Source organism: Urocitellus parryii, chromosome 9 (assembly GCF_045843805.1).
Source record: "Urocitellus parryii isolate mUroPar1 chromosome 9, mUroPar1.hap1, whole genome shotgun sequence".
In the NCBI taxonomy this organism is placed as follows: Eukaryota; Metazoa; Chordata; class Mammalia; order Rodentia; family Sciuridae; genus Urocitellus; species Urocitellus parryii.
This window is the reverse complement of record NC_135539.1, coordinates 67,709,248-67,723,317: the sequence shown is the minus strand read 5'-3', so window position 1 is coordinate 67,723,317 and position 14,070 is coordinate 67,709,248. Positions and strand designations below refer to the sequence as shown.

Genomic DNA, 14,070 nt, shown 5'->3' with positions numbered 1-14,070 from the left:
TTTGGTCATCTGGGGTGGAATAATCAATGAAGGATTAATGTAACAGCTTTAAAGCACCCATTTTAAATAGGCAATTCTTTTATTTAACATTCGGTATCTATCATATTTTCATCTCTTAAAAAATAAAAAACTCCACACTTGTAATTTCTTAGAAATAAGAACATAATAGCCCTTTCAATAAAAAGACAAATATGGCTGAGATTGTGGCCAGCATGTTCTACATAATTCACATTCCTTAGGGTTTCAATTAGATCTTTTTTAGGAAGAGAGTGGTGTCCTCATTCTTTCCCGGCTCACAATTACACATTTCTTGACACTTATCAAACAGAGATGGTATTAGCAAGGGACTTATTCACTGGAGAACTCTGAGAAAAAGCTCTCTTTAATTGTAGTCATGTTAAAAGCATGTCACGAAAGCAATTTCCATTTGACCCTCAGAGGTCTTCTTTTCTTGTTGCAGTAATCACATGGGATGATTACTTATCTCTGTATCCCTTAGGCTGAGAGACGCTCAGATGAAATTGTATGGAGACATTGGTTTTCATTGGTGTGCTTAACAATGAATACTACACCTTTTAGGCTATGGATTAAAGATGTTAACTAATGTTAAGATATCATCAGTGTAGCCAGGTGTGATGGCATACGCCTGTAATCCCTGCAGCTCGGAGGTTGAGGCAGGAGGATCACGAGTTCAAAGCCAGCCTCTGCAAAAGCAAGGGGGCTAAGCAACTCAGTGAGACCCTGTCTCTAGATAAAATACAAAATAGGGCTGGGGATGTGGCTCAGTGGTTGAGTGCCCCCAAGTTCAATCCCTGGTACTAAACAAAACAAAACAAAACAAAAAAGTCATCAATTTATAGTCTGAAGAAATAAGGCTTATTTATATTTCATATAATAATATTGGAAAGATCTACTATCTATTAAAAAAATATGTAGAACACACTTCATAACTTTCTAAAGGTAAAAATGTCAGAAATAATGTGACAACAAATGTGAAAAAAATTGCCATAAATTGTTCAGAATGTTACAGTTTGAACAATAAATTGGGGATATAATATAAAGCTTATTTTGATTCAATTCTTAGGAGGCAAGATAAAAAGAATAGTTAATGGCTGCATATCAAAAGAAGATAGCAATGGGGTTGGGGTTGTGGCTCAGTGTAGAGCACTTGCCTAGCATGTGTGAAGCACTGGGTTCGACTCTCAGCACCAAATATAAACAAACAAAATAAAGGTGCATTGACAACTAAAAAATATTAAAAAAAAAAAGCAAAAATTAAAAACCATAGCCCATAGTAGAAGTTGTGTGTGTGTGTGTGTAACCCAGGGCATTGTGCATGCTAGGCAAGCACTTTGCCACAGTTTTCCAGTGATATATTTTCTACAATTAGCTCCAAGAAAGAGCTATGAGACTTTTTTAACTTGAAAAGAGACAGAACGTACATACTGCTTTACAACTGTTGGCTATCAGACTTGCGGTCTTCTTGAAGGTCTTTTCAAGATAGTGGGCAAATCTTTCATTCTCATTTTCTTTTGACCCTAGTTGGAGAAATTCACCTGAAAAGAAGGAAAAAGGTCTCTTGAGATATGGTTTTACTGCCTGCTAAATACCAGGATTGAATAAATTAAAAAAAAAGAGTTAAAATCAACATACCACGCACCAAATCTTCAATAACTTGGGTTAAAATAGATATAACAGTTGTATTTCCGATCCGTGCCAGAGCTATAGATGCTGCAGAAAGAATTAAATCTCCAGCAAGAACAGCCTAGAAAAAGAGGAAAAACTCAAATAAAAAGATGAGAGCAATGGAGTCAATGACGAAGCTGTCTTGTCAAGAGGATGAATGCAGAATAGGAAAGAGTAAGTTTCCTCCTTTCTCAGCAGGATTACATAATAATCAGTTACAGATTTGGGCCACTGTCTGACCTGAGCTGACTCACATATTACCTTAGTCATGGAAAGGGAATGGAATTTACCTTCTTACTTCATTCCCCAGAGGCCACCAAAATGCAGCTGCCTTCATTTTAGCTATACTGGATCATTTGCTCTTCCCTCAAACCACGTCATTCTGCCTTTTCACTTAATGTTCCTTTTGCTCAAAAAGTTCTTTGGGGGCTGGGGTGTTACTCAGTGATATAGCACTTGGCTAGCATACTCCAGTCCCTAGGTTTGATCCTCAGCCACACACACACACACACACACACACACACACACACACACTCCCCTTTTTCACTTTGCAAACTCAATTTGCAAAATTAGCTCAAATACCACCTCCAAGAAGTCTTCTCTGCTATGGCAGTCTGATCAGATGCCTCTGACTAAGTAAGCACAACCATTGAACTCTGCACCCCAAGCAGCGTTGTCCTGTTCATTTCACTCCTGGAGGACCCAGACAAGGAACATTTCTGCTAGTACTTAGCATCCCAGCATGTTTTTTTTCCCAATGAGAATTAAACTAAGGATATTTTGCTCCAAGTTCAATACTCTTTGCAGTATTTTACACTGCCCTTCATTCATAGGTCACACCCCAAATTCTTTTAGTGTTGGGCATCAACCACAGGTCCTGGCACCTCCTAGTCAAGTTCTCTGCCACATAGCTATACTCCCAGCCCAATTAAATATTGTTTTCACTGATTATTAGGTAATCAATACTTTCTCAAACTTTAGATCATGAGATGTCCACAAAGTATTAGCAAATAACCACAAATTATATGTAGTTGAATAACATGCTGTAATCATGTACTCACATTAATTTACATATTTAAAGATATGGCTTAAGTGTTATTAAGTCCTACTGGAATTAGTCATAAATGCTAGAGCTCACAGAAATTTTAATCCATAGAATTTTCAACATAACCATTTTAGGTATTTATTGTCTGTTCTCTTGTATCTAAAAGAGAGACATGTAACATTCAGTGTATGTTTACTAATTAATCACCATTTTTATATAATACACATATCACATAAGCTAGCACCATGTAAGTATACACTTATAAAGTAATTTGACACATCATGACATATATGTACACACTTATACCCACCCATTTACCCGCCACAGCATTAGCAACTTGACGCCTGAGATTCCTGGGTCTTTACCTCTTTCCTTTCTGGCCCTAAGGATCCTAGAGGCCCAAAAGTTATAACAGAAACTAGAAACTAGAACCACAAGGATCTAGATAGCTAGGTTTGAAGAATTAAATGGAACCAGGGGTAACAACGGCTCAGGTGAATGGATTCTTGTAGCAATAATACAGTCATGTGGCTCAGAAGCAGGAAAAAGTTGACTAGCAGGCAGACTCCTGCTGAGCAGGCCCCTCTAGTAGCAGAGAGAGGCAGAGGATGGCAGGAAACACCTCCTTTTACCTGCACTCAGAAGCCCCCATCAGCAGTGGCAGCCACACAAGGAGAAGACCATAATTTGTTCCCTTGATGGTCCTTCCCTGCCCAACAGCTCCAAACAAATAAGGCTCAGGACTGGCCCTGCCTGAAAACAGACACAGCTGATGGCAGGAATGAGTCATGAAGTTACCCGTGTCCTCTCCAAAACAAAACTCCATCTTCTTTTTGCCAGCATTCTCATGTTTAGACTTCAGTCAACAGGATAAAAACCTTTTAATTTAAAAGGCCTGTGCATCCTTATTTGTTCCTTTTTAAAACTTTATTCCCATTGTTCAACCTATAATTTATATATCCTCAAACTGAAGTCCCTAATGTGCTAATAAACTAATATGGAATTACATTTTAAAAATACATACTCATATGAACCAAACCCTATTGTATTGACTGTATTTAAAAAGATTAAGATTTTTATGGTAGAATAGTATCTAAGATTTTTTTTTCTTTTTTAGTTTTATTTATTTGCCTTAACACTCTTGTATACAGTAGTCAATCAATAAATGTTTAAAGAATTGGACAGAGTCTGAGTAATTTGAATCCAAAAGTAAAATGTATGATTCCTGGGCTGGGCTTGTGGCTCAGCGGTAGAGCATGTGCCTAGCAGATGCGAGGCCCCGGGTTCGATCCTCAGCACTACATAAAAATAAATAAAATTAAGGTATTGTGTCCAACTACAACTAAAAAATAAATATTAAAAAAAAAGTATGATTCGTTATGAAATTCACTTTTTGGAAACCCATGAATATCCCTTTCCTTACAACCAAAAGAAATGCTATATGAAATGGTGAGGAACCAGAAATACTAAGTTTATTTTCTATGGCATTTTCTCTTGTTTATGAAGTATCTATATACAAAAGTGACATGAATACTTTTTTGAAATTTTTAAGACCGTATTTGAACAAGCATGTTTTACTTTGGAATTAGAGACATATCTGAAAAACAAATCTAATCCAAAAAGCACGTGATTTGGTAAGAAGGAATTTTAAAAGCCATACCTTCTTTTCACCCCAGATCTTATTAACTGTGTGTTTTCCTCTTCGAGAACTTGCATCATCAATAACGTCATCGTGAACCAGACTAGCAGTGTGGATCATTTCTGCAATTAAGGCTATGGAGCGCTGGCTGGCTTGCATATCTCTAGTTAACAGAAAGCAATGCTTTTTTTAACAGAGGCGCCGCCTAGAACCTTCTCAGCAATCATCTTGTGAAAACTGGACATCGGATCTAGGACAAAGAATTTTATTTCTCTAAGAGAAACTGTATAAAAATGATGGCTTCCCTACAGAGCCATTTCCATCACTTGGAGAACATTTTAAAAATGCACAAAAGATCCTGCCAAGACTCTAATTTATGGACTCTACATTAAGGAGTAGAATTTGCATAGTTAATAAAAAAAGGATAAACATCTCAAAAGTCTGGCCACTGGGGTGAACAATCATCTTTAAGTCCTTTAGCAGTGGACTTGGTCAGTTGTCCAAGTTATACTTAGGTTACAATTAAATTTCAGGGTTGCAAGGTGAAAAAACATAAGAAATATTTTTAAAGTGTCTTAAAGAATCAACTGTCACTATGTTTAAAGCTCTTAATAGTCTTAAATTAAATGGTCAGTATGACAACATCAATAACCAAGATAGAATGTTTTAGATTGTCTTCTAATTCATTAAATATGAATTTTTAGCACTTTTGTCTTGCTAGGAGCCCAGGCCTAGGCTGTAGTGCTTCTCCTGCCTCAGCCTCGCCTCAGCCTCTAGAGCAGCTGGGACTATAGGCATGTGCTACTGTGCCTGGCTCACTATCTCCATCTATGGGCATTAAAAAAAAAAAAAAATCAAACTAAAGAAATAGCTAACTCATTTTCAGTCTCATACATATGCCTGACTTAAACACACACTAACCACGTTTCACTCATTCTGTTTACTCGACCTTGTGGGTGGGGAGGTGCTGGGGATTGAACCTACAGTGTTTACCATTGAGCTATAGCCCTATTTTGATTTTTTATTTTGAGACAAAGTCTCCTTAAGTTAGTGGGATTACAGGCATTCTCGACCATGCGCAGCTAGGTTATATCTAATGAGGGAAGGAAATGGAGTGTCCTACTGAAATGACCCTTTTATTTAAAAATTTAATCTGAACATCTGTATAAGAGAGTGCTCATTCTTTATATCTTGCAGAATATAATTAAAAATGCAGTGTAATTACAGAAAAGATGCAGGAATCAACAATAGACACTAAGAAAGCATGTGACTATCTTCTGCTCTTTCTTTAAATAGAATTTTAAGATGACTCCTTGCTGGGTTCTCTTACCCGAGGCCTTAGAACTAAGCCTCACAACCTTTCAAATGCTTTCAGCTTGAAAATCAATTTTACATGATGCTCATCATTTATTAATATTTCACAAGCCACAACACAACACTTAATACTTCCAGATCATGACAGATTCTTCCAAGATGGAAAAAGTAAAACAAAAAAAGCAACGAAGGGATAGGGCTATAGCTCAGTGGTAGAGCGCTTGCCTAGCACATGTGAGCACTGGGTTCAAATCTCAGCACCACATAAAAAATAAATAAATTAAAGGTATTGTGTCCATCAACAACTAAGAATAAAAAAAGCAACAGAGGATGGAGACAAATCATCATATAAAGCTACTTCATTGGGCTAGGGGGTGTGGCTCAGTAATGCCTGTTCGAGACCCTAGGTACGATCCTCCAGCACTGCAACAATAAACTACTTTGGTAAATGAGAAAACAGAGGTTCAGATGGCTTTCAGGAGCTTGCACTAAATTCCTCAGTGAGACACTCAGACTTCATATTAGGAACCTATGCTGTTTTTCAGGTAAAGTCACTAGGCCTTGTCTTCTTTGACTTGAAAGCACAGGGAAAGATAGACTCTTATAGTTGGTTTTAAATATAAGGCTATTTTAAAAGAATATTTTCTCAACTAGGTTTCAGTCTAATAAAATATACTTTTCTTATCAACTAAGGATGGAACTTACCTTAAAGAAACTGTCAAGGCCTCTAGCTTTTCTCAGCATTCCTAAGTTGGGCACCACTTCCATTATCACAAGTTCTATCAGCCGACAGGGCTCCCGCTGGGAGGTTACAATGAAATGGAAGGGCTCATTCAGAGGCTAGCTTGTTTTGTTTTGTCATTTGAAGATATTAAAACAAAGACTTATTAATATTCTGAAATTCCAGACTGGCTATGCATACAAAAATGTCATTTTGCATGGCTTAATTACTGACTAATGAAATCAGAATTCTTGCTTAGAAGGCTATTTGGCACTTCGACATAGCCTCTACACCAGATTTTAGATGCTTTATGAGTCTGATGTATTTTTTTCCTACACAATTAGGCTTTAATGTGTGCCAGCTTGTAATTGCAAAATACTGCCACTGCTTATCCTTAATGCAGCATCCTATGGGGACAGATGACTGAAATTTACAGATTACAGAAAAAGCTCACACTATCTTTAAGATGAAATCTTTGAAGTGCCAAACCGAGTCATGCCTTTGAAAAGCTGGGCACCATTCCTACTTCCTACTGTGAAATAACTGCCACACTTTCCCAGCTCCCTGGAGAGGTGACAGGCAAGGTATCATGAGAAAAAGAAGCCCTTAGTTTTGAAAGCTGGCTTTGTCCTGTGTGCTATGATTGAGCAAGCCCCTCGGAATGCTTTTCCCCTTCATTAGATTAAAATAATTTTCTAAATGAAGAATTTCAAACATACAAAAGATGGATGACTATAATGACCCTCCTCACACCCTTTATCCAGCTTACATGTGACTTTACTTTTATTTAATTATTTGTGAGATACACAATCTCACTATGTTGCCCAGCATCTTACTACGATGCTGACCTAGAACTGCTGGGCTCAAACAGTCCTCTTGCTTCAGCCTCTGGAGTGGCAGGGACTACAGGAATGTACCACAGTGACCAGATAGGTATGACTAAAACCACTCCCCATTCATACTATTATATAATGTGAAGTCTTAAATTACAAGCAAACCTAAAGTGTGTGTGTGGGGGGATGTTATTGGCACCAACATCACAGTGCCCATAATCTAAGGGGTGGCACAGGATGTAGGAGGGATGCCTGTGAGCTCACACTTGTGGGCTGTTATCCTTGGTCAAACCCATACTTTTCCCCAGGTATTCCTCATCATTAACAGTGGCCTTTACTTTCCAGTGCTGGAAGTTTCACACAGGAATGGATGGTGCCAATGATGGTAGTAGGTCACTTCAACAAGGCTACCAGGAGAGGTTTGGGAGAAAGATGTAGACACCATATTGTGCTATAAATACAGCAGAGCAATTTTAGAAAAATGTATTTAATATAAAGCCCCTCCCACATCTTTTTTTTTTTTTTTGAGGTAGGGGTCTCAGTATGTTGCCCAATCCCCGATAAAGCTCAAAATTCTTTGAAAACCTAAGTGCTGACCTAAGTGTTGGTTTAGGTTGTGTTGAATTCTATTACAAGTTAAATTATCTGGGACGCATTCTGAGATGGAGCCTAATTTACAGGATGTAGGCTGGGGATATAGCTCAGAGGTAGAGCAATTGCCTAGCATGTGTGATGTCCTGGATTTGGTCCCCAGTACCGCCAAAAAAGCAAACAAGTTAATGAACTGGATGTTTACTAGAAGAGCCTTTGGGATCAACACCCAGGGGAAGGAGGGCAGAACAGGAAGGCAAGGCAGACCCAACAGACTTAGCCCAGAAGGAGCTCTGCAACTGGAATGGTCCTTTATCTATCAATCCCTAGACATGAGCTGCCTCCAGAAAGGACAATAGCACTTCTTGACAAGGCTGAGAAATGAAGGCAAATAGGCATTAACAGCACCTGGTGTAACAACTGGGTCAAAGAGCATTTCAGTGAAGGGCAATAGAGGAGGAACATATTAGAATCTACCGCATCTCTATTTATTGGACATTTGAAACCTGAGTCTGTATTCCCACTTTACCTTCCTATGTATGGTGATTATCAGGATATAGGGAGAAAAAAACTGGATCTTAATCTTTTCAGGGCCATATTATCCTTCAAGAGTATACAGTAAGCCATGGATACCCTTCCCCAGATAAATGCAAATACACAAAAAATTTTAGCTGGGCATGGTGGCACATGCCTGTAATCAGCTTGGGAGGCTGAGGCAAGAGGACAGTGAGTTCAAAGCCAGCCTCAGTAACTTAGTGAGGCCCTAAGCAACTCAGCAAGATCCTGTCTCTAAATAAAATATATAAAAGGGCTGAGGGTATGGTTCAATGGTTAAGCGCCCTTGGTCCAATCCTCAGAACCAAAATAAATAGATAGATAAATAAATAAATAAATCGTACACAATTTCAAGGGTTCACCGACCCCCACAACTCCTATAGACCTCAGGTTTAAAATTTTCCCAGTTAAGTCATCCAGCAGAGAACATTTAATAGATAGCTGAAAAGCTTAATAAAGGCAGAAAAATCAATAGGTGGTTTTCCCTTCCTTCACTACTTCTTAAGATTCCTGTTCTGTCTTCTAAAATCCTCACCATGTTACTAAGTGATTTAATACACACTTTAGAAATAAGATGTCTGATAAGGTTCATAAACAGCTGTTAAACTTTGACTGTCAAATGATAAAGAGGGTCTCTCTCCATTGTGCCATCACCAAGAAGCAAGCATGTGAGGCACAAGAATACACAGAGTGTCACTGGGATGAAAGGATACTCTGGTGGCACTGGCTAAAATGGAGGCAGTGTATGGTCCTGCTCCTAAACCTTTTTTTTTTTTTTAAATTTCTTTTAGTTGTACATAATGCCTTTATTTTTATTTATTTATTTTTATGTGGTGCTGAGAATAGAACCCAGGGCCTTGCACACTCCAGGCGAGCACTCTACCGCTGAGCCACAACACCAGCCCCCGCTCCTGAATCTTAAAATGTTGTTTTTCTATGCTGTTCTGGACCTTTATGAGCAAGTAAAATCACAAATGGCCCAGCTCTTCAGATGTTGCTGCCCGTTTTTTCTTCAAGTGGCATAGAAACAATAGCCACATATTTAGTTCATTAAGGGCCCAATTCAGAAAAGTCTCTGGGAAAGAAGTATTCTCAAGAAGTTGCAACTTGGAGAGTAATACTAGCAGAGTACTAGATCACCCAAATGCAGGCTGGGATTGTGACTTGTCCCCATGCTAGACATTGCCTATGTATTATATATTAGTCTGAGAATTTAAAATATAAATATACTTTCCCTAGACTAGTGGTTCTCAACCAGGGGGGATTTTTGCACTCCATGGGACATTTGGCAATGCTAAAGACATTTTTGGTTACTATCAACTGGGGGGCCTTTAGTAGGTACAGACTAGGGATAGTGTTAAACATCCTATAATGCACCAGACAGTCTAAATCTCTTCCCACCAACAAAGAATGATTGGCCCCAGGATGTCATGGGGCTGAGAAACTTTGCTCTAAAACCACATGAGATGTGTTTTAAGTTTGGTTCAAGGGGATCATTTCTGCTGTTCTGCCTTCTAGGTAAAGTCAAAGTGGTCTAGATAACAGCTAAAAGGTTTTACTGCATGCTCAAAATACTTTGTGAGCTCTTTGAAAATCTTAAGATTTTAAAATCTTAAAATCTCTTTTAAAATCTTAAGGTGATTCTGAGCACTGTGATTGTGCTGGACATAAAGAGGCATGGCTGTAGGACACAAGACTGCAGGCAGAGGTGGCACCTGCATTTGCTAAGAAACATCTGGTGCTCATACTTACAGCATCAGCATTAAAGTTAGTGCTGACAACTCTTAGGAATTCCTTAGAAGTAACTGTTCAACTCTAGGGATGCTTATCAGTACATTATGGTCTACTGGAATTGCCATTGATCGGTTACATGAAGATACTTCAGCAATAAGGTAAAGAGTTTAAAAACAATGGCAAGAAAGCAGAGCAGAACACAAAATTATATATATCGAATAACTGAATGCAAGAAGAAAGGGAAGCAGAATGAGCAACAGGGCTGCACAAAGCAATGGGGAAATGGTTTTTCCTTTTAAGATTTCCTGTAATGTTAAAATGGTGCAGCTATTTGAAAATAAATCAATACGTCTTCTTTGAAGATTTCTCTTCTGCACGATTTAAAAAGTTACAGGAAGCAGCAACCCTGGGTGTGTGCATCCACTGCCCATAATAATGGCCTGCTCAACTTCAGAACAATCAACCTTTGGACTAACCATCCACATGTATAATGATTAAATACACATCCCGGTATTCTTTACTTCCCAGTGAGAAAAACAAATATGGTTTTGGATTTTTATTTGTAACTTTAAGTTATTCTTCAAAGGACATGAAGAAGTCTGCAAAAGGAAGATGTCCAGAGTGACATCAGTGATTCAAAGTCAGAATCTATACATAACAGAACAAATTCTTAGATATATGCTTTTGTTTGTGGTACTGGGGATTGAACACAGGGGTGCTTTACCACTAAACTATATCCCCGGCCCCTTTTTATCTCAAGACAGAGTCTTGCTAAGCTGTTTAGGGCCTTGCTAAATTGCTAAGGCTGACCTTGCACTTGCAATCTTCCCACTTTAGCCTCCCAAGTCACTGGGATTATATGTGTGCACTACCACATCTAGCTAGATATATGTTACTTTTAAAATGCGAACAAAATGGTAACCTGGGGAATGAAAAATCCCAAATATAACACAATGATAGGGTGCGAAAGTATGGAACTCACCGGGAGTTATTATAATGACTATTACACGCTCGGGCCATTAGCACCACAATAATTGGTCGAAAGGCTTTTCCTTTTCCATCAAAGTAGTACTCAGACATTTCCTTAAGTTCTGTTGTAGATATGAGCAGTTCCTGAAATAAAGATTCTTTGCATCAATAAGACATTTTAATTGTACAACAAAGTCAACAGGATCTATTTTTACAAAACTTTGGTTCAATTTCAGTATGTCTCCTTCAATTAAGAAAGTGAACACTCAGCTGGACAAGTCTTTGACACTGTATGGACACAAACCTGGATGAGCTGTGGGCCAGAACACAAACGATGCCTGGCTCAGCCCCAAGTGGTCTCCTGCACTGCTAACTGCCTCAGGGATAATATCAGATACCAGGATGCAGCAGCAGATTAGAGGGAGCACTGAGTGGCCCAGGAACTTTGGGCTAGTAACAGGTGGACAGAGAAAGAAACAGGGGCTGGTAGGTAGCTTGGAAGATGGAGGAAGAAGAGAATGTCAGGGGGGTGTGGGAGCCTATGAAGCAGGTAAGGGGCATGCGGATGCTGCATATCAAGAAAAGGAAAACAGACAAGATGATGGGCAAGAAGAAGCAGAGGTCAGTAAGTCTGGTTGGGCCTATATTTAGCAGAAGATATTTCAAAGGTTCATAAAGGAAGTATTAGGCATAGTTTGCCTAACTACAAGCAGCTTAACATTGTGTTAGGGAGACATTTAAAAAATATGAACCATGTAATAGACAACACAGAAGTAACCTCAGCAATGCTGTGCATGAAATACATTAAAAGTTCAGAGAAAAAGAGATTAATGAGGGTTGAAAACTCAAATATTTCATGGAGGAGGTAAGCTTTGACTTGGATTAGGACTAGTAGGGTTTTGATTTGTAAAGAGGAGAGAAGGCCTTACAGGTCTTCCATGGGTGTGTATCTGTCCTGCTCAAGGGTGCACTAGACTGAATCAGAGCTTATCTCTTGGAAACAGTGGACCCAGGGGAAGGCAATACTGTAGGCCTGTCACTAATTCATTAGATTACTGATTCAGTGCCAAACACTGTAATAAAGGCAGAGGTCACAAAGATAAGCAAGACAGCCTTGCCAACAAGGAACCCAGGTTCTAGATGGAGAGAAGTAAACCAGTAATAGTCATCAACACCTTACAATGTGATGAGTGCCGTCATCAAGGTAAGCAAGATCACCCTGGGAAAAACACGGGGAGCCTCTGGCTCAGGCTGAGATAGGGAAAACACAGCAAGAAAGGACATGAGATATAGGGGTGAGCTGACCTAAGGCAGTGGGGACTGAAGGTAAGAGACAAACTAAAAGGGCAAGTGGGGGAAGAAAAGGAACAACTTGAGAATCTTTCCTACGTTCCTAGGTGGTATTATCAGTGACCAGGGACACAAGGAGACAAAACAGTTTGTGAGCGAAAAGAAGAGTTTAAAAAATGTTAAGTTAGACTCAGTCATGGATACTTTTTTTTTTTTTTTTTTTTTAAATTCCAGCACTGCAAGGGGAAAAAAAGGGATAGCTGCTGGAAGACTGTGAGAACCTATGGTTGGAAGTTTGAAGGAAAAGTGGAGAACTTTGGGCCAGGAAGCTGACAAGGGGCATGTGAAGATTTCTCAGCAGCATTTAATTTATTTTATTTTCCTATTGTCTGACCCACTTCAGTGCCAGCAGCCTATGGACACAGAGGCCAGGCAATGGTTTGGGCCATGGTTTACTCTGGCATGGGACACTATGAGAGGCCCAGAAGGACAGGCCTACCATAAATTAAAATCCATGCACTGGACAGAATCTTAGAATTCACCTGAGGTCAGGATCCATGAAAAGTTTATAGGAAAAAGAGTTAAATGAAGAAAGCAATATTTAGGGTAGTTAATGATGATATTCAGAATTAGGAAAGATAGTCATAGGAATCACTGAGAGGTGATAGATATGAAAAGGAAAGGTTAGATAATTCACTACACAACTTTATGCTCCCTGTACCATTTTTTTTTTTTTAGTTTCTAAACTCTGAACTCTGCAATAATGCCTTTCTGAACAATAACATGTATTGCACCCTCCATATTTTTTTTGAGAGAGAGAGAGAGAGAGAGAGAGAGAGAGAGAGAGAGAATTTTTTTATATTTATTTTTTTAGTTTTCGATGGATACAACATCTTTATTTTATTTTTATGTGGTGCTGAGGATCGAACCCAGCGCCCCACGCATGCCAGGAGAGTGCGCTACCGCTTGAGCCACATCCCCAGCCCCTGCATCCTCCATATTGCCCAGAACTGGGTTGCAATATGGTTTTTGCTCAAGTAATATTTGAAGCCTGATGTATGCAAGTAAAAAGTTTGCAATGGCATCATACATATATGAAGACCTGCTCTGTTTTCAAAATTGTAAAACTACTAAGTTCCAGTAAACTAAAACATACTTCATAGCATAATCAAAAAAACTTACCTTTCTAATGTCCTCATACAGACCTTTCAAGTCCCTCCAACCAAGTTTAAAGGGATCAGTGTATTTCTCACCACTCTGTGTTTTACTACAACAGCTCACTGCTGGTGTCATGTGATGAAACCTGGGAAAAGGAAAAATGCACACAACTTCACTTCAAACTAAGTATTATATGCATGTCTGGCAATAGATCATTTTTATAAACAGGACCATGAGAACTGACAATATCAAAGAATAACTAAGCTATATTCATTGTGTTCTAGGTTGAGTTCAAATTTTATTATATTTCTATTTTTTGAAAAGCAGAAATCATGTAAAGTACTTAACTATCATTAAATTTGTTGTCTTAGTCAACCATAATTAAGTACAGAAATTTAATGGCAACATAGTATTTTTAGTAGTTCAATACAAATTATAAACTTACCGTGACATAGTATATACACTTGGAAAGGCAGATGTTAAACTCTTCAGAAGATTAAAACACGGCATCTAGAAAATAAAAGTGACAAGAAAC

At 38.7% G+C, this 14,070-nt stretch overlaps 1 protein-coding gene and 1 non-coding gene across 2 annotated transcripts in view; both read right to left on the bottom strand.

The window, feature by feature from the left end:
- Nucleotides 1–14,070, bottom strand: part of Pdss1 (decaprenyl diphosphate synthase subunit 1) — a 34,596-nt gene that overhangs the window by 16,716 nt on the left and 3,810 nt on the right. The window contains exons 2-7 of the mRNA XM_026408592.2: nucleotides 13,981–14,045; nucleotides 13,560–13,680; nucleotides 11,101–11,231; nucleotides 4,392–4,533; nucleotides 1,654–1,765; nucleotides 1,447–1,556 (exon numbers count right to left, since the gene is read on the bottom strand). Coding sequence (XP_026264377.2) covers nucleotides 1,447–1,556; nucleotides 1,654–1,765; nucleotides 4,392–4,533; nucleotides 11,101–11,231; nucleotides 13,560–13,680; nucleotides 13,981–14,045 — 681 coding nt within the window. The remainder of the gene's footprint in view (nucleotides 1–1,446; nucleotides 1,557–1,653; nucleotides 1,766–4,391; nucleotides 4,534–11,100; nucleotides 11,232–13,559; nucleotides 13,681–13,980; nucleotides 14,046–14,070) is intronic.
- On the bottom strand, nucleotides 12,761–12,895 carry LOC113196611 (small nucleolar RNA SNORA42/SNORA80 family). Its single transcript, XR_003302572.1, has one exon. It is a non-coding gene; the product is annotated as a small nucleolar RNA SNORA42/SNORA80 family (small nucleolar RNA).